The sequence below is a fragment of the Ananas comosus genome, linkage group 9, assembly GCF_001540865.1.
Source record: "Ananas comosus cultivar F153 linkage group 9, ASM154086v1, whole genome shotgun sequence".
NCBI lineage: Eukaryota > Viridiplantae > Streptophyta > Magnoliopsida > Poales > Bromeliaceae > Ananas > Ananas comosus.
The window spans coordinates 1070698-1094841 of record NC_033629.1 but is presented as its reverse complement, the minus strand read 5'-3'; the positions used below and the strand labels follow the sequence as shown (position 1 = coordinate 1094841).

Sequence of the window (24144 nt, the reverse complement as noted above, 5' to 3'; positions counted from 1 at the left end):
TCTCGGGTACTAACTACCAAGCCTTTTTGCCACTTGCGTGAGGGACGGTCGGTCCTTTTAGGACTTGTTTGATTTACATATTTTAAATTCTAAAATTGAAATAAAATTTATTAATTTTGATAGTATTGTTTATGTTACAGCAATTATATTCTAGATTTTCATTTCTTTATGAAGTAAACCACTTAAAACTTTTTTCTTACAATTTTTTTTTTTTTTTGTATTTTATATTGAGAAAGCATAGGTGATGTATTCTTCATCTTTATAACCTACCCATCGATTACTAGCTACCAACTAAAAATCCTATAATAATAACAATAATAAAAATAATAATAATCATATAGGGGAATCGGAATAGTGGCGATGCACGGCCTTTTCGAAGATCAAGTGGCAAAGAACTTGCTAGTTGGTACCCGAGACCCAAATTCGAATCCTAATTGATGCATATTTCTAGCTAAGTTTATTTCTAAATAAAATAGACGAAACGGGTAGCGTGCTATCTATCTCTCTCAAAAAAAAAAAAAAGAAAAAAGATCATTTGATTAGAATTGTTGTAAAATTACAATTAACAGTGGATTGTAAACCAATTCTTATTCTTCAAATGAACCTTTCTCAATCCTATCCACACATGGCTAATATTCATTCATCTTCCTCCGGAGAGAGTAGATGCACTCGGCACCGAAGATGGATATGAGACAACATAATCATCAAAACCTACATTGTGAGGCAATGATAGTTTGGTGAAGCAGAGAGAAGCCGGCGATGGCTCCGGGAGGGGAATACGGCCCTCCAAGTACTGGACGACCAGCCGCATGCTCGGCCGCGCCGCCGCGTGCGGGTGCAAGCAAATCAGCCCCAGCTTCAGCACCATCTCCGCCTCCTCCCTCACGTACTCTCCTTCCAATCCGGCATCCACTGTATCGAGAATTGAACCCTTCCGCCAGTTTTCGGTCACCCAATCCACCAACAGGAATTGCTCCCCTTGCCAGCTCACCGTTGGTTGCTCCACCGGCCTCCGTCCGCAAGCAACCTGTTGAATATGAAACATTAAAACGCACAACACGATATTCGTTCTCTAACTAACAGTTTATATAAGATTGATTGAGAAAAATACACCTCTAAGATGAAAACTCCGAAAGCGAACACGTCGGTGGCGGTGGTTGCCCTACCGGTCCTTGCGAGCTCTGGCGCGATGTAACCCGTCGTCCCAACCACATGGGTCGTCTGCGGATCGGTGCCGTGATCGTACAGCCTCGCGAGACCGAAATCCCCCAACCTGGCGTTCATCTCGCCGTCCAGCAGCACATTGCTCGCCTTGATGTCTCTGTGCACAACGACTTGCTCCCACTCTTCGTGAAGATAGAGGAGCCCCGCCGCGACCCCCTTCACGATCCGTAACCTCTGGGACCACGCGAGAGCAGGCTTATGAGCTCGGCCGTAGTGCAGGTACTTGTCGAGGCTACCATTGGGGATGAAGTCGTAAACCAGGAGAAGCTCCCCCTTGCGGCGGCAGTAGCCGAGCAGCTGCACGATGTTGCGATGGCGGAGGCGGCCGATGCTGGCGATCTCCGCCACGAACTCCCTCATCCCCTGCCGCGACTCGTGGGAGACCCTCTTCACAGCCACCTCTGCCCGTGAAGTCGGCAACGTTCCTCTGTAGACCTTGCCAAAGCCGCCGGCTCCTAACAGCTCCCTCTCCCTAAAGCCGTTGGTGGCTCGGAAGAGGTCTCGGTACGAGAACCGGTGGGGCCCGAACTCCACCTCCCAATCCTCACGAAGCTCCGAGTACTTGCTCCGCCACCGTGCCGCAGCAAACGCCACAAACGTCACCAGCAGCACGAACACTAAAGAAGCCACGGCTAACCCCAAGCCCAGAGCCCTCGAGCTATGGCCTTTGAGATTCATGCGGGGGATCGCGGGCAGCTTCGAGTAGTTCAGGGGCGGGGCCTGACCTACTTGCATGGCGAAGCTCCATCCGATGACGTAGTGTGACGTCAGCACGGAGCCCGTNTATGACCTTTGAGATTCATGCGGGGGATCGCGGGCAACTTCGAGTAGTTCAGGGGCGGCGCATGAGCGTGACCTACGTTCATGGCGAAGCTCCATCCGAGGATGTATTGCGACGTCATCAGGGGGTACGTCGCCGCGGAGAAGCCCACGTGCACGGGCAAGTCTAACAGCACGGCGGAGAGGTTGACCGTGGAAGACATCAACGGTTTAGTAGGCTTCGTCGTCGGCGTTCCAATTGCATTTATAGGGGAGAGCGTAACGTTCAACTTCGCATCTGCGCCGTCGTAGTCGACCCACACTTGCATGGCCTTGCCACTGATGAGGGTCAAGTTTCTGAACTCTCCGGTATCATCCGCGTAGTACCCGGCGGTGTGAGCCCTGTATGACACCAGCCCGTTGACGTCGATCCCGATGTGGTTGTCATTGATGTCTTGGAGCTCAAGGTTGAGTATCGTGTCGATCTCGACGGCGACGATATGGTTGGCGGCATCGCCGTTGTTGCTCGTGTTGAATAAGCCAAGGTACTGGGCAGATAAGGCATTGGAGAAGTCCGTCGACGGGGTGATTACAAAGGCGATCCCGTGGCCGCCGATGGCAGAGTTCTCGGTCGGGACGGTGGCGAAGGCGAAGGTGGTGGAGAAGGAGGGGATGCTACCGTCGGAGAGGTTGCGGCAGAAGCAGAGAGGGGAAGGATGGAAGGCGTGGCTTTTGTGCGGCTCTGCGGTGTTTGTTAGGATTAAGAGGCCATCGGAGGATACCGTCGCGATGCCGTCGAGGCTGAGGTTGGCTCCAGAGAATCCATCGAAGGTGAATTCTTTTTCAGTAGGGAAAGATGCCACAAGCTTAAGAATGAGAAGGAGAAGAAGAGAGAAGCGGAAGGATGAAAACTTCTGTAGCATCGACGAACAGCTATGCAAACCTCCAGATAGTCTCGAAGAAGCAAAACACGAGTAGATGGTATAATTGATGTATTTGCAACACAGTTGAATACCCAAGTCCTTTTTGCAGCAACGTATAACTTATCATAATAATTTTTAATAACAATTTGATAAAATATAAAAAAAATAAAATCTTTGCCGCAAAGAAAATTGGGATTAATTCCTCCAATTAAGTGTTTCTTAAAAACAAAATTATTTATTAAAAACGTTTAAGTTGACCGGGCTGGGTCGTTAGGACAGTGACAATATGTTGACCAAACTGAGATGGCAACAAAGTTGAGTAGAACAAGTTGCTGTAAAATAAGGGCGTTACAAAAAAAAATTCTTTGCGTTGTACGTAAAGGAGCTCGATCGATTACTGGAGTGCACATATAATCCACGTACACACACAATCAACCTCTTTAGAATATGATTAATTGCTCCCTACATTAATTAATATGCTTGTTACTTTCAAAGCACACTCTTTCAAAGTAATTGACCGTTGTGTACATTAATTCTACAAAATAAAACAAAATAGAGTTTTGAGTGAAAAACTCAAATAGTCCATTGGTGTGTCCATAATTGTCTATTCATGTTTAACCCGTTTCACATAAGATGTGAATTGTGATTTATTCTAATATGTTAAAAATAAGAATAAATTATACGCTTTTTATTAGCTTAAAAATGTATCTCTTAGTGAATATCTAAAATATCGTAATAGATATCTTAATTCTAATTCTAATTTTTATGTAAGATTTTGAATATTGTAGAGTTTTCGATATTTTAAAATCAGTTCTCCTTTTCTCTTGTATTATCAAATATGAGAGAAAATAGCGTATAAGAGATTTCTTCTTTCTTTTTTCTTTTGTTTCTTTATGGAATTTTCATCTATATTTTCGGAGTTTTGGAGTATGAACAATGAAGAGGACTCTGACAGTTCGCATCCTATCCGCAACGCGCGTGGGAGAACAGTAGATACGTGAAAGATCCAAAAATGTCGCGATAAAAAGGATTCAAGCAGGCTAGCAAAATAAGCAATCCGATGCGATTTGTGGATATGTTGACTATCTAATTTGTAAATTTTCACTGCCTTCTAATTCTAACATGAGGATTAAGCATATTCTTACTCGACAACGCACTATAATAGTATTAGCAGGTTGAATTTTTGCCCTAAATAATTCATTTGACCCTTGAGTCATGAGGACAGTAACAACTTGTTGCCCGAATTGAAATGACGAGGATGCCGTCTTTGTAAAGGAGCTTGTAAAGGAGCTCCATTGGACTATGCGTCTCCACGCATCAAACCTTTAGCTAATATCTTTGTCACTTTCATCTACCTTGTCTACAGTAATTTTGTTTGTTAATCATGTTCTTTGAAGGAAAAAAGAGAGAAAAAGAAAAAGAAAATACAGAGTCTTGGATCCCGGACTTCTTCAAGTTAAATACGACATGTCGTAGGGTGACATGCCTTGAATGCTAAAAATCTTACAAGTTTGATTGTTTGGAGAGATGAAAAAAAAATATGCGTCCACAAAAGTCTACAGTAAATAAACTTTTGTAAAAATTCTTCGTCATGCGACAGTAAGTAAGTAGTGGCTAAGCAGAGACTTAGTCTCCTTTTATGATGAATGAATTGAAAGGTTAAATTAGTAAGAACGACGCATCCAGAGAGGCTTGATTTGTGGAGGTCGATTCTTCTTCAGAAGAAGAAGATCGTGTAGGAGTGGCGATCTAAGCTGCCACACAGCCCGGATCCCACAAAAGCCCACAAAAATAAGGTGTAATATTAAACTAGTGCAATCGTGCACACACCAGAGAGACTACAATGGCGATAGAGTGAGGATGGACTTTTCTCGGTAAAATCGACCTACGAGGCGTTGACGGACGGGGGAACAAGGGATGCACGAGCCGCCAGTATTTGGAGAATTAGTATCCCTCTAAAGGTAAAAGTATTCTGCTGGATGGTCCTCAAGAAGAGAACCCCTACGGCGGACAGGCTCTTTAAGAGAGGGTGGAAACAGAACCCAGCTTGCGTACTGTGCAGAGTGGAAGAGGAAACAGTCGACCACCTATTTACCCAGTGTGTGATTAGCAAATTTATCTGTGTCAGAGGCGTTGACGGGGTACAGGCCCAAGACCTCGGGGAGGAAGTGAACCTAGTATGGGATAGGTGGAGTACCAGGAAATGCCTGTATAGGAAGAGAAATAGTTTGACGGACTTAGTAGGTTGCTGGTGGATCGTTTGGAAGACCAAAAACGACTGGATCTTTAAGAGTATTCAACCGAACCCGGGGACAGCGGTTACGAACCTTAAACAGCTGGTGAAGGATTGGGATTCCCTGCTCTCTACTTAACCTATCTACTTGCTTGCTTTTTTTTTTTTATATATTTTTATTAGGGACCTGGTTGCCCCACTCTTGTAGCCTAGTTCATCTATCCAATGAATGAAGCGGGTAGCGTGCTACCTTTTTCTCAAAAAAAATATTAAACCAGTGCAGGGCACACGCTTCGCAGCGGATAGATAATATTTTAATTAATTAAAATATATAATTATTAAACTTGTAAGATTAAAATTATAACTAAATAAAAATATTATCAAATAGTACTATATATGTACATTGTAAAAAATAACTCTTTTATTAATATTTTCTTAATTTTTGAATAGTTATATTATTCAAACAACTTTATTTAAAAATTAATAAAATTAAATAGTTTTGAAAATTATTTTATAAATAACTTTTTTAACTAAAAAGTTATATGCAAATTATATATATTAACATTTTATACATCATAACTTATATTAGATGATGAATATTTTGACATCAAAGTTTAATTAAACATATATGACCTCAAAGTTGATAATTTAAATTCTATTAAATAAATTAGATTTTCAAATCTCTATCAAAGAGTTTTAAGTATGTGATATATGTGCACATAAACACCCGGTGCACATATATATACGGTGCAGAGAATGCTTAATTTGATATGCTCATAGTTTCAAAAGAGAAAATAAATCTTTTCCGTCACCTAGTTGATATTAATGCTTCATACATCGTACAGTATATTAAATAATTAATAAAATATTTAATAATCAAGTGTAAAATAGTATATAATATAAATTTTTTAAATAATTTATTATATAATATAAATTTATATTTGATACATAATTTAGAGTTAGTGTACGACATAATTACAACAGGAGTGCAGGACCTCAATTGGACGTTTCTAAAGTATGGCACAACCACTAAAATTGAATATTCTATCTCTTATACAATGCTAATCGTTTAATAGATCTTGCTTCATTCATTATTTAAAAAAGTAACTCTCTTTCTCTCTCTATATATAAGTAAATAACCAATAATATTAGTATTAAATAACTAAAATAATTAATACATAATATGATATATACATATTAATAATTTTTAATTAAGCAATTTGATCACAATATTTATTTTAAAAAATATTTTGAATAATTCTCACGGATCTTATCCTCTATTTCGAAATTTGTGGGGAGATCGTATTACGTGTGGTGAGAAACTACGATTGAAAAATAGCTTGTTTGTTTCCGTACGTACTTTGCGTTCCACATATTCACGCAGATACCTAGATGCCTTTATCCCAACTCTATTTTATCGTAATACAATTAGATGGGCTTTTATACCAAACTAAGCCTTATGAAGCGGCCTTTATACCAAACTAAGCCTTTATTTCGAAAACTCTTTTTTTTCTAAAAAAAATCGGACTAGGGAGTTAGGGAGCCGGTAAGGTCCAGTTTGGGAGGTGGCGACAAATTGTTGACGGACCTCGTTGGGTTGGCCCAGCACCAGTCATGTTGCCAGGCCGGGCGAGCCCAAAACGGGCTCAACAAATACCATGTCGTACCTAGGCTCGACTCGTAATCGTGCTAGGCCGGATGGCCCCATTTTACATTTCTAGAAGCTTGACGTCTATGTAGTGGCGACGAATGAGGAGGGACAGCAAGCAGAAAGAAGACGACGAGGTACGAGAAAAATAAAAAAAATAAAATAGAAATAATTTAATTAATTTATTAAAATTTAGAAATAATATGTAAAATCTACAAAAATAATTTATTTATATAAAAATATAAAACTAATAATTTTTTATGCATGCAAATTTGACTTTACTAGTATTATTTTTGTGATTATTATTATTATTATTTGTTCTTACATACATGGCTAATATTCATTCATCTTCCTCCGGAGAGAGTAGATGTATTTGGCATCGAAGATGGATATGAGATAACATAATCGTCAAAGCAGTCGTCGTGAGGTAATGAAAGATTGGTGCAAGAGAGGTGAGCCGGCGACAGCTCCGGCAGCGGTGCACGACCCTCCATGTACTGCACCACCAGCCACATGCTCGGCCGCGCCGCAGGGTGTGGGTGCGAGCACATCAGCCCCAGCTTCAGCACCATCTCCGCCTCCTCCCTCGCGTACTCTCCTTCTAATCCGGCATCCACCGTATCGAGAATTGAACCCTTCCGCCAGTTCTCGACCACCCAATCCACCAAGAGGCATTGCTCCCCTTGCGAGCCCGCGGTCCATTGCTCCACCGGCCTCCGCCCACAAGCAACCTGCAGGATGTAAATAAATTATCAAAACGTACGCACTATATTCGATCAGGTTAATAGAGGAAACTGGTTGTTGGACATGCGATTAAAGTTCAAGCCTCTTCAAAGTCTCCTTTATGAAAAAAATAATCCCGAATTCAGACGCGATGAGTGTTGAATATACATACGGACATTACTGTACGTAATTCACTAAAATTGTTTCACACGACCTCTAAGAGGAAAACTCCGAAAGCGAACACGTCGGTGGCGGTGGTTGCCCTCCCCGTCCTTGAGAGCTCTGGTGCGAGATAACCCATCGTCCCCACCACGTGGGTCGTCTGCAGATCGGCGCCGTGATCGCACAGCCTAGCGAGACCAAAATCCCCCAGCTTGGCGTTCATCTCGCTGTCCAGCAGCACATTGCTCGCCTTGATGTCTCGGTGCACAACGACTTGCTCCCACTCTTCGTGAAGATAGAGGAGCCCCGTAGCAACCCCCTTCACAATTTGGAACCTTTGCGACCAACCGAGAGCTGGCTTATGAGCCCGGCCGTCGTACAAATACTTGTCCAGGCTACCGTTGGGGACAAAGTTGTAGACCAGGAGAAGCTCCGCCTTGCGGCGGCAGTAGCCGAGCAGCTGCACGATGTTGCGGTGGCGGAGGCGGCCGATGCTGACAATCTCCGCCACGAACTCCCGCATCCCCTGCCACGACTCGTGGGAGACCCTCTTCACCGCCACCTCCGCTCCCGAATTCGGCAACGTTCCTCTGTAGACCCTCCCGAAGCCACCGACGCCCAGCAGCTCCCTCTCGCCGAACCCCTTGGTGGCTCGGAAGAGGTCTCTGTAGGAGAACCGGTGGGGCCTGAACTCCACTTCCCAATCCTCGTGAAGCTCCGCGTACGTTCTCCGCCACCTTACGACCGAGAATGCGGCAACAGTCACCAGCAGCACTAATAATAGAGAAGCTACAGCTAACCGCATGCCCAGAGCCCTCGACCCGTGGCGTTTGAGATTCGTGCCAGGGATCGCTGGCAGCTTCGAGTAGTCGAGGGGCGGTGCCTGAGCCTGACCTACGTGCATGGCGAAGCTCCATCCGATGATGTAGTGTGACGTCAGCACGGAGCCCGTCGACGAGGAGAAGCCCACGTGCACAGGCAAGTCGAACAGCACGGAGGAGAGGTTGACCGGAAACGATAGCAACGGTTTAGTAGGCTTCGTCGTCGACCTTCCGATTGCATTCACAGGAGAGAGCGTAACGTTCAGCTTCAAATCTACGCCGTCGTAGTCGACCCACACTTGCATGGCTTTGCCACTGATGAGGGTCAAGTTCCTGAACTCTCCGGTATCGTCCGTGTAGTACCCGGCGGTGTTGGCCTTGTAGGACCGCAGTCCGTTGATGTCGATCCCGACGTGGTTGTCGTCGATGTCATGGAACTCGGAGTTAAGAATCGTGTCGAGCTCAACGGCAACGATGTGGTTGGTGGCCTTGCTGTTGCTGCTCATGTTGAACAAGCCCAAGTACTCGGACGGTAGGGCTTCGGAGAAGTTTGTCGAGGGGGTGATTACAAAGGCGATCCCGTGGCCACTGAGGTCAGCATACTCAGATACGATGGCGAAGGCGAAGGTGGTGGAGAAGGAGGGGGTGCTACCGTCGGACGGGTTGCGGGGGAAACGGAGAGGATAAGGGTGAAAGGCGTGGCCTTTTTGTTGTCTTGTGTTGTTTGTTAGGATTAAGAGGCCGTCGGAGGATACGGTGGCCAAGCCGTCGAGGGTGAGGTTGGCCCCGGAGAATCCATTGAAGGTGAATTCTTCTTCGGTAGGAGAAGAAACTACAAGCTTACCGAGAAAGAAATGAAGAAGAAGAAGAATAAAGAGGAAGAATGGAAACTTTTGTAGCATGGATAAAATTGCTATGCAAAACCCTGTCGCGGTAGTCTTTATAGAGAAACAATGTCTGAGTAGAATGAAGCAGTTCGAAGTTAACGTATTTATAGCAGAGTAATAGATCTATGGCTCTTTGCCACATTGACAAATCACGTGGCTTCTGTATTTATTTTTAACAATATTTTTTTTTTTCATAAAATATTTGATAAAATACAAAATTTGTAAATTTTGCTACAAAGAAAAGCTAGGATTCCTCTTCAATTTAGTGTTTCTTCTTTAAAAAAAAAATTAATAAAAATATTTAAGTATAGCAGTTATTTGTATAAGCTATTTTCTACCGGTTCATATTTTACAACGTGAAATTTTTATTTTATTAAAATTTAAGCAATGCTATATCTAAAGTTCTAAACTTGAATATATATTTACATCCATCTTATCCATTCAATAAATACAATTGAATTACTAGGATGTAAAATATATGTACATTTTATTGAGAGTGTGTATAAGCAACATTTACCTTTGAATTTTATGCCCTAATAAAAAATTCACTTGACCCTTGGGTCATGAGGACAGTGACAACTTGTTGACCGACCTGAAATGACAAGGAAATTGAGAAAAATGCTTCTCCCGTGTTAGCTAAGGAGCTCCATTGGACTATGCGTGTCCACACAACAACCTTTCAACTAATGTCTTTGTCACTTTCAACTACCTTGTCTAGAGTAATTGTCTGTTAGTCATGTTCTTCGAAAGAAAAAAAAAAAAAAAAAAAAAAAGGAAAATACAAAGAAGGGGTGTTTGGTCCTGCTTCTGAAAAGTAATTCTGAGGGCTCAGTATTTGGGAAAGTTCTGAAAAATCTGATTATATTTTTTAAAATCAGAAAATTAATTCTGAAAACTCCATAATAAGAAACAGAAAAAAAATTGTTTTTTAAAATCCGATTCTGATTTATACTCAAACTTCAAATTTTTATTTTAATTTTAGATTCAAAATTAAAATTTAAAATTAATTATAATTTTTAAATTTTAAATTCATATTTGAATTTTTAAATTTCAGCTTTTCAAATCAAAAATTAAAAATTTGGATATTAAAGTTTAAATTTTAAATTTTAAATTTGAATCTCAAATTTTAAATTTTAAAATTATAAAATTTAAAATTTAAAANATATTTTAAATTTTAAAATGTTAAAATTTATATTTAAAATTAAAATTTAAAAATTAAAACTTTAAATTTAAAATTTAAAATTTAAATATTTCAAATTTCAAATTTTAAATTTAAACTTTGAAATTTAAAATTTAAATTTAGATTTAGATTTAAAAATTCAAGTATTAAATTTATTTTTAAATAAAAATATCAAATTTTAAATTTTGTACAGTTTTAAAATTTAAAATTTTAATTTTAATTCAAATTTTAATTTTAATTTTAAATTATTTTAAAATAAATTTAATAAAAATATTAATTTATGCAAAAAAAAAATACCAAATATTTTTAAAAATTATTTCAGAAAAATCACTTTTATCTAAACTCAACCAAGCGTTTTACAGTTTTTAGCCAAAATTTTTTTTTTAAAACAAAATTAATTCTACATAAATTTTTTTTCAAAATCTAGGCCAAACGACCCAGAGTCTTGAATCTCAGACTTCTTTGAGTTAAATATGAAATGTCTTAGAGTCACATGCCTTGAATGCTGAAATAAATTTGACTGTTTGAGGAGGCCACAAAAATCTACTTCCGTAAAAGTTTACAATAAATGAAGGCCAATTTGTATAAAAAATCCACTTATTTTGGGGTTTTGCAAAACCGGGCCACCTTTTTCCTTTTTGCAGATTCGGTCCGCTTTTTCCGCCGCCTGACCAAAATGCCCCTCCTATACAATAGCCTCCCGCGTATTTCTTGACATACGTATACTACCCTGCCGTACGGTCTGGCGCGCATTAAATGACCGCTTATTTCACGGAACCCGGACAACATCCGCCCCCGCTATTCGCCGGCCCCGCTGTTTCCTGTTCTGCTTAAGACTTTACGAAATTTTCGAACGCTATTGACAAATAGTGCGCGCTCCGCAACAGGGATAATAGTGCAATGTGAAGTCTACGAAATGAGAAATGGTGCAACCGACCTCTATAACAGTGCATCCTAGCCTCGTTCCAGTGCAAACAAACCATAATCAGTCAAAATTTTACTTTCTCCATTTCTTAATATAATCTGAACTTAAAAGTGCAAATGAACGGCGTCCCCTCCAAATGCAGGGCCGAAGCTCGGATGCGCAGGAGGGTCGCTGCCGGGTAGGACGTCCGCGATGTGCGACAAAAGAGTCGGCAGGCCAGGAAGCTCGGGCGGGGGCTGGACGCGTCGGCCGGCGGGTTCGGAGTTCGAGAGGGCGGACATAACGGCTAAACGATTGTGTAAAGTTTTCCTATAAAAGATCACGCGTCCTTTTGCTTGTTAAATAAGTTCACAGTTAAGCGCGAATAATAGTGCACAGCAGTGTTAATTACAGAAAAATATTTTTCAAAGAGTGCAAAGAAACTCGTAAGAGTGCAATACGGGAAATAACAGTCTAATCAATTTTATCTACGAGTGCAACGAAACCGTGTAAACACAGTGCAATACGGTAGTAATACACTGGCAACTACAGATCATATAGTTCAAGATTCTCCGCTAAAGCGCTGTAACAGACATGATATGTAGCACAAAATTTTCACAGATTTGGTGTTAATTTTTAATTTAATCTTAAGGTAATAGTGCAAATGAAAAGACATGGTGACGTCGAATATAGCGGATGTGAAGTAGCGAGAGGCCTCACCACCTCTTTTTGCCGCCCGCCGCCGCGGCGGCTATACCTCCGCGGCCCAGGGTTAATAGTGCAAGGCGAAGGCTCTACGGCGGAGAACGGTGGAACAACCTTCTAACATGCAACCCGTAGCGTCGTTCCAGTGCAAGGAGAATGCTAGAGGAGGGGGGGAGGAGGTCGATCGGAGGTTACGATCCAGCACGAGCGATCAGAAGAAGCGATCCAGCAACGAGCGTTAAGGTTGATTCGCACTATCTGGAATGTTTCATTGTTTTTGGGCAATTTTGAGCTCCGCTCTGTCATCGAAAAAGACAGTACAGACAAAAAATATAGAACTAATTTCATAAGGGTGTCACTATGTCACAATAATAGTGCAACGTAGCGGTAAAAAAGTAGAACTAAGTTCATAAGGTGCAACGATGTCACAATAATAGTGCCAATAGATTCATGGAACATCAAACACACGGATCTGGCGAATAGCGTGGATACGCTCAGCAAACACACGCGCAGCATTTAATGCTGTAAAGTACTCGTAGCGAGCGTCTACGTTATATAGCGTCTCTTTGTGAGGATAGGAGAACACCGGGGTTATATCGAAGCTGCCTCGGGGAAAGTAAAGGCGACTATTTCGAATTTTACTCGTAAAGGCGTTGCACTGTTATGACGAAGTTACTCTAATATCTCCCCAGTATTTGCATTTTTTTGCATTTTGTTACTTAACGTTGCACTATTATTACAAGCAATTGTTGCACTATTTTTTATACGAATTGAATGATTTTATTGATATTTTAAAGTGATGATTACAGTAATACGGCTCTTTCAGGTGAGCATTAGCCACTTTCTGTTCACGCGCGAAAACTAATATTTCGCAGGAGCGATTATAGTCGCGTTACCTAAATGGTTACGCAACGTAGGTAAAGGAGTAACCTCGACTCTATTCCTCAAATGCCTGTTCGTTTCTATAAAAGCACTCTCCAGGCACTTGGGCAAACCGGCGGACGAGGAAACAGCGATGATGGAGGTACACACAGACGAAGGAGAGACCCGCAGGAGACGTCGACGAAGAAGAGGCTCGGGCGTAAGTGTATCATCCAGTAAGGAGGCGTTAAATTGATTCGCACTATCTGAAGTACTGTGCTTTATTTGCGACGAGGTACCACCTATACCAGGTTCTTAAATTCTTCAGATCCTTTATTCTTATCGATAGATTCTAAATTTTTTCTGACTATACTGTCTCTTTACGAACAATGTAGTGCCAAAACGTCAATGCCAAAGTGCCTAGTGCAAATTAAGCTCCGACATACCCCTCCGAGCGAGCCCTCTCCTCTTTGCTATTTCATCTTCCGATAGAGGAACCTCAGAGTATGTTATGTGCTCGTGGATTTGCGGCAAGCTTTGATGATGATTCAGTACTTTTGTAAAATGAAGGCCTAATTTTGTTCACTAATAATGTTGATGCGAAAGTTACAGTTGATGTTGTGAACATCGTATTGTATGCAAAACGTGTATTATATGTTGCGTTTTCGTCAAAGACAATGTATAATTTGCTCGTATATTAATAAAGAGATCCCTTTCTTTACATTGTTACGCCTTATAGTAAATATATATGTATAATTCATTATATTCTTACATCGCTTTTAGCTGTATTACACTATTAGCGCAGATTTTACACTATTATTCCCGACGATGTTGCACTTTTACATTCATATTATAAACAAATTCAGAGAAAATCTTACACTGTTTTTTGGCTACTTACAGTACTTAGGAAACAATGTTACAAATAATTTTAAAAAAGTTCTTGCACCAAGGAATTTTCCTGTACTGGTTAGACAGTTGTTGCACCATTTAGGCAATTTATTACACTAATTGGTGAAAGACCACACGATTAAGTTTACAACGTTAAACGCGATTAATAGTGCGACGCGCTGTAAAAGAGCTCAAATAGGCCCGTAATGGTGTAATATTATCGTAGTAATCGATCAATGGTTTGAAAGTAATGGTCCAACGAGTCAATGGTCTGAAGTAATGGTGCAACGAGTTAACCATTTTTAGAACCATTTTTAGAACTGGATTATGATGGTCCATATATTTTATAATACACCTTCAACAGTATGTTGAGAATGGTGCAATAAGAAGTTTAATCAGGGATTAAATCCGGGATGAATTCTCCCGAAGAAAGTTCGATGTGTCGCCGGTGTCTCTTCCCCTCTCTTACCGGCCAGCGGTGTCTCTTCCTCTCTCTTACCGGCCAGCAGTGTCTCTTCCCCTTTCTTACCGGCCAGTGCCTCTTCACTACTTACTCGAGTATAATGATCACGTCAATGTACTATTCTGTCGCTACATTTAATGCCACTATTTTTCACATTCTCGCTGTTGGCTGTTTGTTGTACTAATGTGTCAGGTTTTGTATGGACTCTTACGCTGTTTCGTGAGAAGGTTGGCCCATACTAGCATCCCACTAACTTTCAAACTCCTGTTGCTCCCTGTTACCCTATTCTAATTTTTTAAGGGCTTTAAACCGCCTTACGTCGGTCATTGCCCTATCAGCCGCATTTCTATTTGTAACCACCATCGTCCACTTCGAATCCCATCGGTGAATACACGGCCAATCTAAATCTACATTGCTTGCAATGGCGTCGAAGTCGTCGCAATCTACTGATTCATCGTCTGCCGACGGCCGTAAGGCGCCTTCGCGGCCGGTTGCCGGCGGCCCCGCCGGTAGATTCATTGTGAATTCTCGGTGTTTCGTCGGAGCGTACAGGAAGACTTACGCGTCGGTAGTGAAGCCGCATCATCTTCCCGTCATCCAGAGTACGATACTTGGTAATATCTTACACTTCCCCGACATCACCTCAGATAGGCCATTGCTGGAGTTCATCCTCCGTCATTGGAAGGAGGGTGTAGATTTCGAAATAGGCCCTCAAGTCATACGCTTCACGGCCAAGGAGGTGGCAGTTCTTCTTGGATTACCCCTGTCGGGCCAAGCTCTAGACCTAAGCCTCAATTGGGGGTCGGATATTCAAAATTGTTTCCTTGAGGGGAAGAAGGTCGACCGCAAGAACCTGGAGGTGGTTTTGAAGGAGATGTCACCCAAGAAGGACGAAGAGGATTACCGACTTCGTGAAATTACTTATTCTATACTTTTTTTGTTGTATTCTTTTCACCAATACCAATAATCTCTGTCCCAAAGGACTGGTAGGTCTTGTCGATGATCTCCCCGCCCTAACACGCTACAATTGGCCGGAAGCAGTACACCGGCTTATAATCGATAGCCTATGCTCTGCCGCCGTTAAATTACAAGCTAATTCGAAGCTGGTAGGATACGTTCTTGGATGCACCCCGCTTTTCCCAGTAAGTCTCTATCGTTCAAGTAATCGTGCAAATCCAATTTCTATAATAGTGCAAATTAAGCTATTGTATACTTAAATCATGTAACTGTGTGAACTCTAGTGTAATATCTTTCTGATATTAGTGTAATAATATCTTTGCTATCAGGTGTGGATATATGAGCACACTGGGTACAGATGCCCTCTGCCTTCCCGCCGTGCAATATTTCCTCGTGTCCAGAGGTGGGATACAATTAGATGGACTCGTCGTTCGCGAGGATCGTCTAGAGTGAAGGAGGATTTTAACTTCACTACGTGCCGCCGCAGGCTCGAACTCTCCCCGGAGGAACTACGGCTGGTGGGTGTCGAGGCTCAAGTTCCGAGGCGCCACCGCCGCCTAAGGAATGAGGAACCTCCGGGCGGTTATAAAGAGGTGATGGCGACAATTAGCCGCCTGGAGGCCGTGGTGTTCAGTCTTGCCACTTTCGTTGCCGGCATACTGAGCAATCCGGCACTCCTACCAGCACCAAAATCCACCCTGGCACCTACTGGAATTATCAAAAGCAAGAAGAGGAGGCACGATGGGGTGCAAGTACCAACACCCCCACCGTCTAAATCATCTACGCGATCGACACAGGGAGTTAAAAAAGGAAGGATAGGATCCGTATTGGCGATGCCCGTACCGATCTCGGCCATTAAGGAGAATCCCGAAATTGGGAAAGAACGGTCGAGAGCTTCTTCGAAATCTAGAAAGAATGGGGCAGGCCAAAAACTATCGAGTCCGCCAAAGGCTCCCAAGGAGTGTCTTAAAAATCGCACGTCGAGGAGGGCCAAACGATTTCGAAGCCCGTATGATCTCCGACCTCGCTGGGGACGAAAAAATAAAGCCAACGACACAATCGCCGACGTATGTGACGCCCTTATTAGTTTACATTGTAAACAAACGATTGATTCGTAAATTTCATCTCAATAATAATGTAACGGTACCAGACTTCGATTAATAAACTCTTGTTTTAGTTCTGTATTTGTATAAATTTCTTTGTAATAGTGCATCATATACTTGTGTAGTGTAACATATAATCGCTTTTTTGGTATGCAGGCTTCGCAGTCGAGACGGAGCGAAGAATATGACCGTCCAAAAGCTGGTCTTTTCGCAGGAGACTCCTTTATGAAAAGCGATGAAGTAAGTAATAGTGTAAAAGGAGTAAGTAATAGTGTAAAAGGTAATTAAATAGTGTAATATCTAAATAATTAGTGTAATTGACGCCAATTTTAAATTTTTTTAAATTTAGCTGCATAACATCGTCATCCAAATATGTGAAGACGTGCCCCGGTTATCTTCACTACCAGAGGTGCCGGCGGCAGGGGCTCCGGTGGCAGCGACGGTAACACACGTTCCGCCGAAAGAGGAGCCGGCGGCAACCGAGGCGGCGGAACCGGACACGGCGCCGGTAACATTCGTGGCGAAGGTGGATGAAAAGAAAGCGGCGGGAGCGGCAGATGAGGTGGAAAATGTTGCGGTAGAGGCGGAAGTGGAGGCTGTGGCGGAGGAAAAGGTGGAGGCTGCTGCAGTGCCAGCGGAGGATGAGGAAAAGGAGAAGGCGAAGGCGGCGGAGGAGGCTGCGAAGGAGGCGGCCGCGAAGGAAAAGGTGTTGGCGGCGGCAGCTCCGGCGGAGGAGGTGGACAAGGAGATTTCGATACACAGTAAGGCGACTCGGGCATCTAAACGTGTAAGTTGATATTACATCGATACCTTTGAAATCATGCAATATATTGCTATTCCTGTAATATAACCTTGTTTGTTGCACTACTTTAAATTCTTTGTACAGGACATTGAAAAAATGGACAAGCCTCGCCCGAAGAGACGCTTGGTGCGTCTCTCGACGGCGACGAAGGCACCTACACAAATTGCGAAGTCTTCCATGCAAGAACCCAGCATTATAGAGGTGCGTGAATATTGCAACGTTACATTTCATTAATGCGATACAGCTTATAATAGTGTAAGAATGTCCTACAATGGTGTAATTACGATCTGATTCTTTCATTTTTTGCTAAACAGCATCCAATAATCATCGACATCCCCCCCTCCTCGGATGAAACATCAAAATTTATAAAGGGCAAAATACTCAAATTGAATGTCGCAAAATCATCACCGCCACTGGATTTAAAGTATTACGGCAAGGGCGAGTTGCCGAAGGAGGATCAGGAGCGAATTGAAAAATTCCTAACAAGCACCACCCCCTCCGCATTAGTAGTGGCTTCGAAAGGTATTGACGTCGGGAGGAAGGACTTGGTTGACCTAACAAGTCATATGGCCTTCGTCAGCTCCGATGTTATTGACGGCTACCAGAATTTACTCAAGGAGGTGGAAGGCCACAGGTGCATATACTCCACGACATTCCTTTATAAGACCCTAGGGACTGCAATGAGCCCCGAGATATTTTTGGACGACATCACCGAGGAGAGGATCAGTGAGGCGAAGTACTGGTTCATCCCGCTCTTCGACTTCCAACACTGGCATTTGCTGGCTGTTGATCTCCAAGACGGGAAGTACCTCCACTTATCGTCCATTAAAAACCCTAAATACAACGTGGGGTTTGAAAAAGCAGTAAGTGTTTCCTAATACTTTGAAATTGTACCAGCATTACCCCATTATATTTCTAATTAGTGCAATGATTTCTATGCAGTGTAAGTTCATAGGAAATTATTTGCAACAAAAATTTTTCGATTTGTTTGGGCGCCGCGGTACCCGTCCCGTCGACTGGGAGAAGATCAATATGGAAGACATCCCGATTCAAGATCAGTCCAATGACTGCGCAATCTTCCTGTTAGCATACGAGGAATACTTGTAGAAGGGGTGGAACTTGGACTTCTCCCAGAAGAATATGACGAGGAGACGCGGCGAGATAGCAGCAGAATTCTTGCGTCTTTTTTACTCGTAATAATTCAAGGCTGATTCGAGTTACAGTTCTTTTATTTGTACTGTCATTTTTTTCACACTAAGACGAATTGGTGTACATATGTAATTCTCATTACCTTTGTTATAAAGAAATTNGACGGCGGCGGAGGAGAAGGAGGAGGCCACGGCGGCGGAGGAGAAAGAGGAGGCGACTGCGGCGGCGGAGAAGGAGGAGGCGACGGCGCCGGCCGTAAAGGAGGAGGCGAAGGCGGCGGAGGAGAAGGAGGAGGCGAAGGCGGCGGATGAGGCTGCGAAGGAGGCAGCCGCGAAGGTACAGGTGGTGGCGGCGGCACCGACTTCGGCAGCTGCGGCGGAGGCGGTGGACAGTAAAACGGCTCGTGTAACTAAACGTGTAAGTTGATATTACATCGATACTTTTGGAATAGTGCAATATATTGCTATTCGTGTAATATAACCCTCTTTGTTGCACTACTTTATATTCTTTGTACAGGACATTGAAAAAAAGGAGAAGTCTCACCCGAAAAGACTCTTGGTGCGTCTATCGGCGGCGACAAAAGAGTCTACACAAACTTCGAAGTCTTTCATGCAAAAACACAGCATTACAGAGGTGTGTGAATATTTCAACGATGTATTTCATTAATGCGATACAGCTTATAATAGTGTAAGCCCTTCCTGAAATGGTGTAAGAATTTTCTGCAATGGTGTAATTACGATCTCTTTCTTTCATTGTTTGGTAACAGCACCCAATAATCGTCGACATCCCCTCCTCCTCGGATGATACATCAAGATTAAAAAAGGGAAAAGCACTAAAATTGAAGGTCACAAGATCCTCACCGCCCCTGGAATTAAAGTACTACGGCAAAGGTGAGTTACCGAAGGAGGATCAGGAGCGAATTGAAAAATTCCTGACAAGCACCACCCCCTCCGCATTAGTACTGGCTTCGAAAGATATTGACATCGGGAGAAAAGACTTGGTTGACCTAACAAGTCACATGGCCTTCGTCAGCTCCGAAGTTATTAACGCCTACCAAAATTTACTCAAGGAGGCGGAAGGGGACAAGTGCATATACACCACGTCATTCCTTTATCAGACCCTAGGGACTGCAATGAGCCCCGAGATGTTTTTGGTCGACATCACCGAGGAGAGGATCAATGAGGCGAAATACTGGTTCATCCCACTCTTCGACTTCGAACACTGGCATTTGCTGGCTGTTGATCTCCAAGGCGGGAAGTACCTCCACTTATCATCCATTAAAAACCCTAAATACAACGCGGGGTTTGAAAAAGCAGTAAGTGTTACCTAATGCATAGAAATTGTACCAGTATTACCCCATTATATTTTTAATTAGTGCAATGTTTCCTTATGCAGTGTAAATTCATAGAAAATTATTTACAAGAACATTTTTCTGATTTGTTTGGGCGCCGCGGTACCCGTCCCGTCGACTGGAAGATGATCAATCTGGAAGATATCCTCTTGCAAGATCAGTCAAATGACTGCGCAATCTTCCTGTTAGCATACGAGGAATACTTGCAGAAGGGGAGGAACTTGGACTTCTGCCAGAAGGATATGACGAGGAGACGCGGCGAGATAGCAGCAGAATTCTTGCGTCTTTTTGACACGTAATAATTCGACGCTGGTTCGAGTTACAGTTCTTTTATTTGTACTATCATTTTTTTCACAATATGACGAATTGATATACATATTGTAATTCTCATTACCTTTGTTATAAATATATGGGTAGGAATTTACTTGTAATGTTTGTCGTTACACTATTTACTAGAATGTTGAACTATTATCCGTCCATGCTTCAAGGTGTTTGCACTGGTGCGAACTAGTGTTGCACGCTTAGAATGGCAGTTACATCATTTCTCCTGGCATTTCTCTTCTCGTTGCACTATTATCTCAGACTTGTTTGGCTTCACATATTTCGGAAAAGTAATAGCCGAACAGCAAACATCGGGGCTGGCGAATAGTAAACAAAATGCAAAAAAAGTGCAATACTAACGAGATATTACAGTAACATTCGTCATAACGGTGCAACGATAGGCTGTAATAATAGTGCAACGCCAGGGAACAAAATGCAAAAAAAAGTGCAATATTGGCGATATATTAGAGTAACATTCGCCATAACAGTGCAACGCCTTTACGCGCATTGAAACTGAAGAAGCCATATTTAAACAACTCGCTTTTACTTTTCCCGAGGCAGCTTCGATATAACCGCCGGTGTCTCCTATCCTCACAGAATAGACGCTATGACGTAGACGTAACGCTACGTACTTTTAGAAGCATTAAATGCTCGCTGCGGTCGGAGCGCATATCCACGCTATTCGCCAGAACGTGTGTTTGCTGTTCCATGAACCCATTGCACTATTAGTATGACATAGTTGCACATTTATGAACTTAGTTGTACTATTTTACCGGACGTTGCACTATTACATGACTTGCGCGGCACTTTCTTTTCCTGCTTTCTGATATCATTGAACTATTATGTCGACCACATTGCACCATTGCAATCATCGTTGTGGTCTTTCACCCTACATTGCACTAATAATCGCCGTGCGCGTCGCACCCTTAATCCCCTCGCATTTGAATGCTAGTGGAAGGCACGATAAGTGACGTGTAAGGTATATTCGGTAAGTGAGGAAGAGATGTACTGGCGGGTTTGTCAGCCCACGATTCGTTTTTTTAAATATCGGTTCTTCAGATGCATCTCCCTTTACGGAAACACAACCTTTGGTGAAGGACGTGAATCGACAACGGCGTTCCCTGCAAGAGGAAACGCAGCGCCGAAGTACGAGATGGAGCCTCCTCCTACACTGCCGCGGCTCTTCCTCCTGCCGGGAACGCCGTTCCTCGCCTTCGCATCCTTGACCAATAGTTACTAGGCTACAGTTCATCCATGACGTTAAGGCAACGACGGTAGATGGCTGAAGCAGAGTTCGCGGAGTAGGCGGCTCGCTGCGAAGGGAGCCGAAGCAGAGTTCGTGGAGTAGGCGGCTCGCTCCGAAGGGTACCATCCAGCAATGAGGCGTTAAGATTGATTCGTGCTATCTGGACTGCGTTATTTGCCACGAGCCCATTGGCCCTCCTCTCATACAGGTTCTTAAATTCTTACAGATCTTTATTGTTATTGATGGATTCTTATGTTATGCTGATTGAACTGTCTGTTTCATGGTAGAGCGGAGCTCCAAAGGGCTTGAGGCAAATAAAGCACTCCAGATAGTGCAAATCAATCTTAAGGCCTCGTTGCTGGATCTACACTTCCGAACGACCCTCCTCCTACTCGCAGTCTCCTTCGGCAGTCTCCTTCTCGCAGTCTCCTCCTCGCAGTCTTCTCCTCGCAGTCTTCTACTTGCAATCTCCTCCTCGCAGTCTCCTGCGGAAGTCTCCCCTGGCCTATACATGTTATCTTAGGCTATGTGCGCGTGGAATTGCAGACAAGCTTCGATGATTAGATATTTCTGTAACATAATTTTTATTATGTTCAATTTGTTATTGTTGAAGTAATAGAATTTTTCATTGTAGGCAAATCCTTTTTGTATTGTGTAAACTTGTATAAAATCGTGTACTCGGATTTAAAGAAGAAAATATAATTCTTGTTCACAAATTAATGTACTGCTTAGGAATTTGTTGCACTATTTACCAGTTACAATATTTTTCATAAAATGTTGCACTGTTTACATCATAGAATAATATAAATTTCGACCTTTTTGCACTATTTTGTTCATGTTAACGCCAAATCTTTGAAAATTTCGTACTAGGTATCATCTGTTACACGCTTTAGCAGAGATTCTTAAACTCTTTTGATCTGTGTTACAATACTTAAAACCTTCTTTAAATTAAATTTTCATTTCACCGACCTGGCGTTGCACTATTATTATACCTTGTATCAACCTCTCCAACGAACCCTTATAAGCTTAGTACGAGTCTTTTCAAAATATTGCACTGGTTTACTACCTTATTGCACTTTCGTTGCACTCGTTTTTAAATCGATTGCACTATTATTTATACCTTATTGCACTCTTACAAGCATCTTTGCACTCTTTTAAAAATATTGTTCTGTTATTCACTCTGTCTTGCACTATTATTGGCGTTCATCTGTTAACCTATTCATGCGTTATAAGAACGCTGATCTTTCGTAAGAACAGTTTGCACAATCGTTTAGCCGCTATGTCGCGCCTCTCAAAAAGCGTCCTACGCCGGCGACCTTCCAGCCCCGCCGCCGAGCTTCCTAGCCTGCCGACTTTTATGTCGCACATCGCCGACCTTCGAACCCCGCAGCCACCGTCCTGCGCCGCCGACGCTTCGGCTTCATTTGGAGGGGTAGTCGTTCATTTGCAGTACTAAGTTGAGATTATATTAAGGAATAGAGAAAGTAAAATTTTGACTGATTTTGGAGAGGTTGCACTGGTGCGACCTAGCGATGCACTGCTATAATGGCAGTTGCACCATTTTTTCGGGCGTTTCACTTTGCGTTGCACTATTATCCCTGCTCGGGCCGTGCATATTTTCTCATTTATCGTGAGTTATTGTATTAAAGAATTAAAGCCAAACAGGAAACAGCGGGGTCGGCGAATAGCGGGGGTGGATGTGGTTCGGGTTCCGAGAAATGACTGAGATTGAACGGGTCATTTAATGCGCGCCAGACCGTACGGCAGGGTAGTATACGTATGTCAAGAAATACGCGGGAGGCTATTGTATAGGAGGGGCATTTTGGTCAGGCGGCGGAAAAAGCGGACCGAATCTGCAAAAACGAAAAAGGTGGCCCGGTTTTGCAAAACCCCAAAATAAGTGAATTTTTTATGCAAATTGGCCAAAAATTATTCGTTTGAAATTCTTGTCATGCAACAGTAAGGAAGTAGTGACTAAGATGCTGTTTGCTTTGACGTAAAATTTTAAAAAAAATTCAGTGAAAATTTTTTTTTGAGGAAAATAAATTTTGGCTCTTTAGTGTTTAGTTTGAAAGAAAAAAATATTGTTCATTATGGTGTTTAGTTGAAGGAAAAAAACATAAATAGAAAACTATATATATATATATATATATATATATTATTGATATATGATAATTATCATGCTACATATATATTATTATTATAATTTATATTTATAAATAAAATATAATTTAAATATATTATATAATAAATAAGTAATATAATATATAATAGTATATATTAATATTATAAAGTAAATTACTATATATTTATAAATAATATATGTATACATAAAATATTTATAATAACATATACAAATAAAAGAGAGAGAGCGGGGTGGAGTCCACAAGGACCGTGGACTTTTCTCATGCGGGACCACGAGGTGAAGTGGACCTTGTGGACCGCCTTGCAGGAGAGCCCATTGAGCCATGCGTTTTTTTCTGTGAAAGTTTTTGTAGAATTTGTAAAATTTGTTTTCCGTGATTAGTTTTTTTACAGATAATCAAATACCAGAAAGTTCATCTTTAAGTGAAAATATTTTTTTTGGGTGATTTTACATGTTACCAAATACAACCTAGCAGAGACGTTTTTTTTTTGAGAGATAGGTAGCACACTACCCGTTTCGTTTATTTTATTTAGAAATAAACTTAGTTGGAAATGTGAATCAATTAGGATTCGAACTTGAGTTTCGGATACCAACCACTAAACTCTTTACTACTTGCTCTTGGGACGGTCGGTATCCTAGCAGAGACTTAGTCACCTTTTATGATGAATGAATTGAAAGGTTTTAGAGA

General features: G+C 42.1%; 1 protein-coding gene and 1 long non-coding RNA gene across 2 annotated transcripts; one reads left to right on the top strand and one right to left on the bottom strand.

Annotated features, from left to right (window-relative positions):
- On the bottom strand, positions 516 to 9463 carry LOC109715205 (L-type lectin-domain containing receptor kinase IV.1-like). Its single transcript, XM_020240105.1, is given in 6 exon segments — positions 516 to 1027; positions 1114 to 1889; positions 2015 to 2531; positions 4944 to 4952; positions 7117 to 7518; positions 7725 to 9463. Coding segments are annotated over 6 exon segments (3762 nt in total). The 5' UTR covers positions 9396 to 9463; the 3' UTR covers positions 516 to 640.
- On the top strand, positions 20527 to 22030 carry LOC109715206. The gene is made up of 2 exons (XR_002217546.1): positions 20527 to 21518; positions 21598 to 22030. It is a non-coding gene; the product is annotated as an uncharacterized LOC109715206 (long non-coding RNA).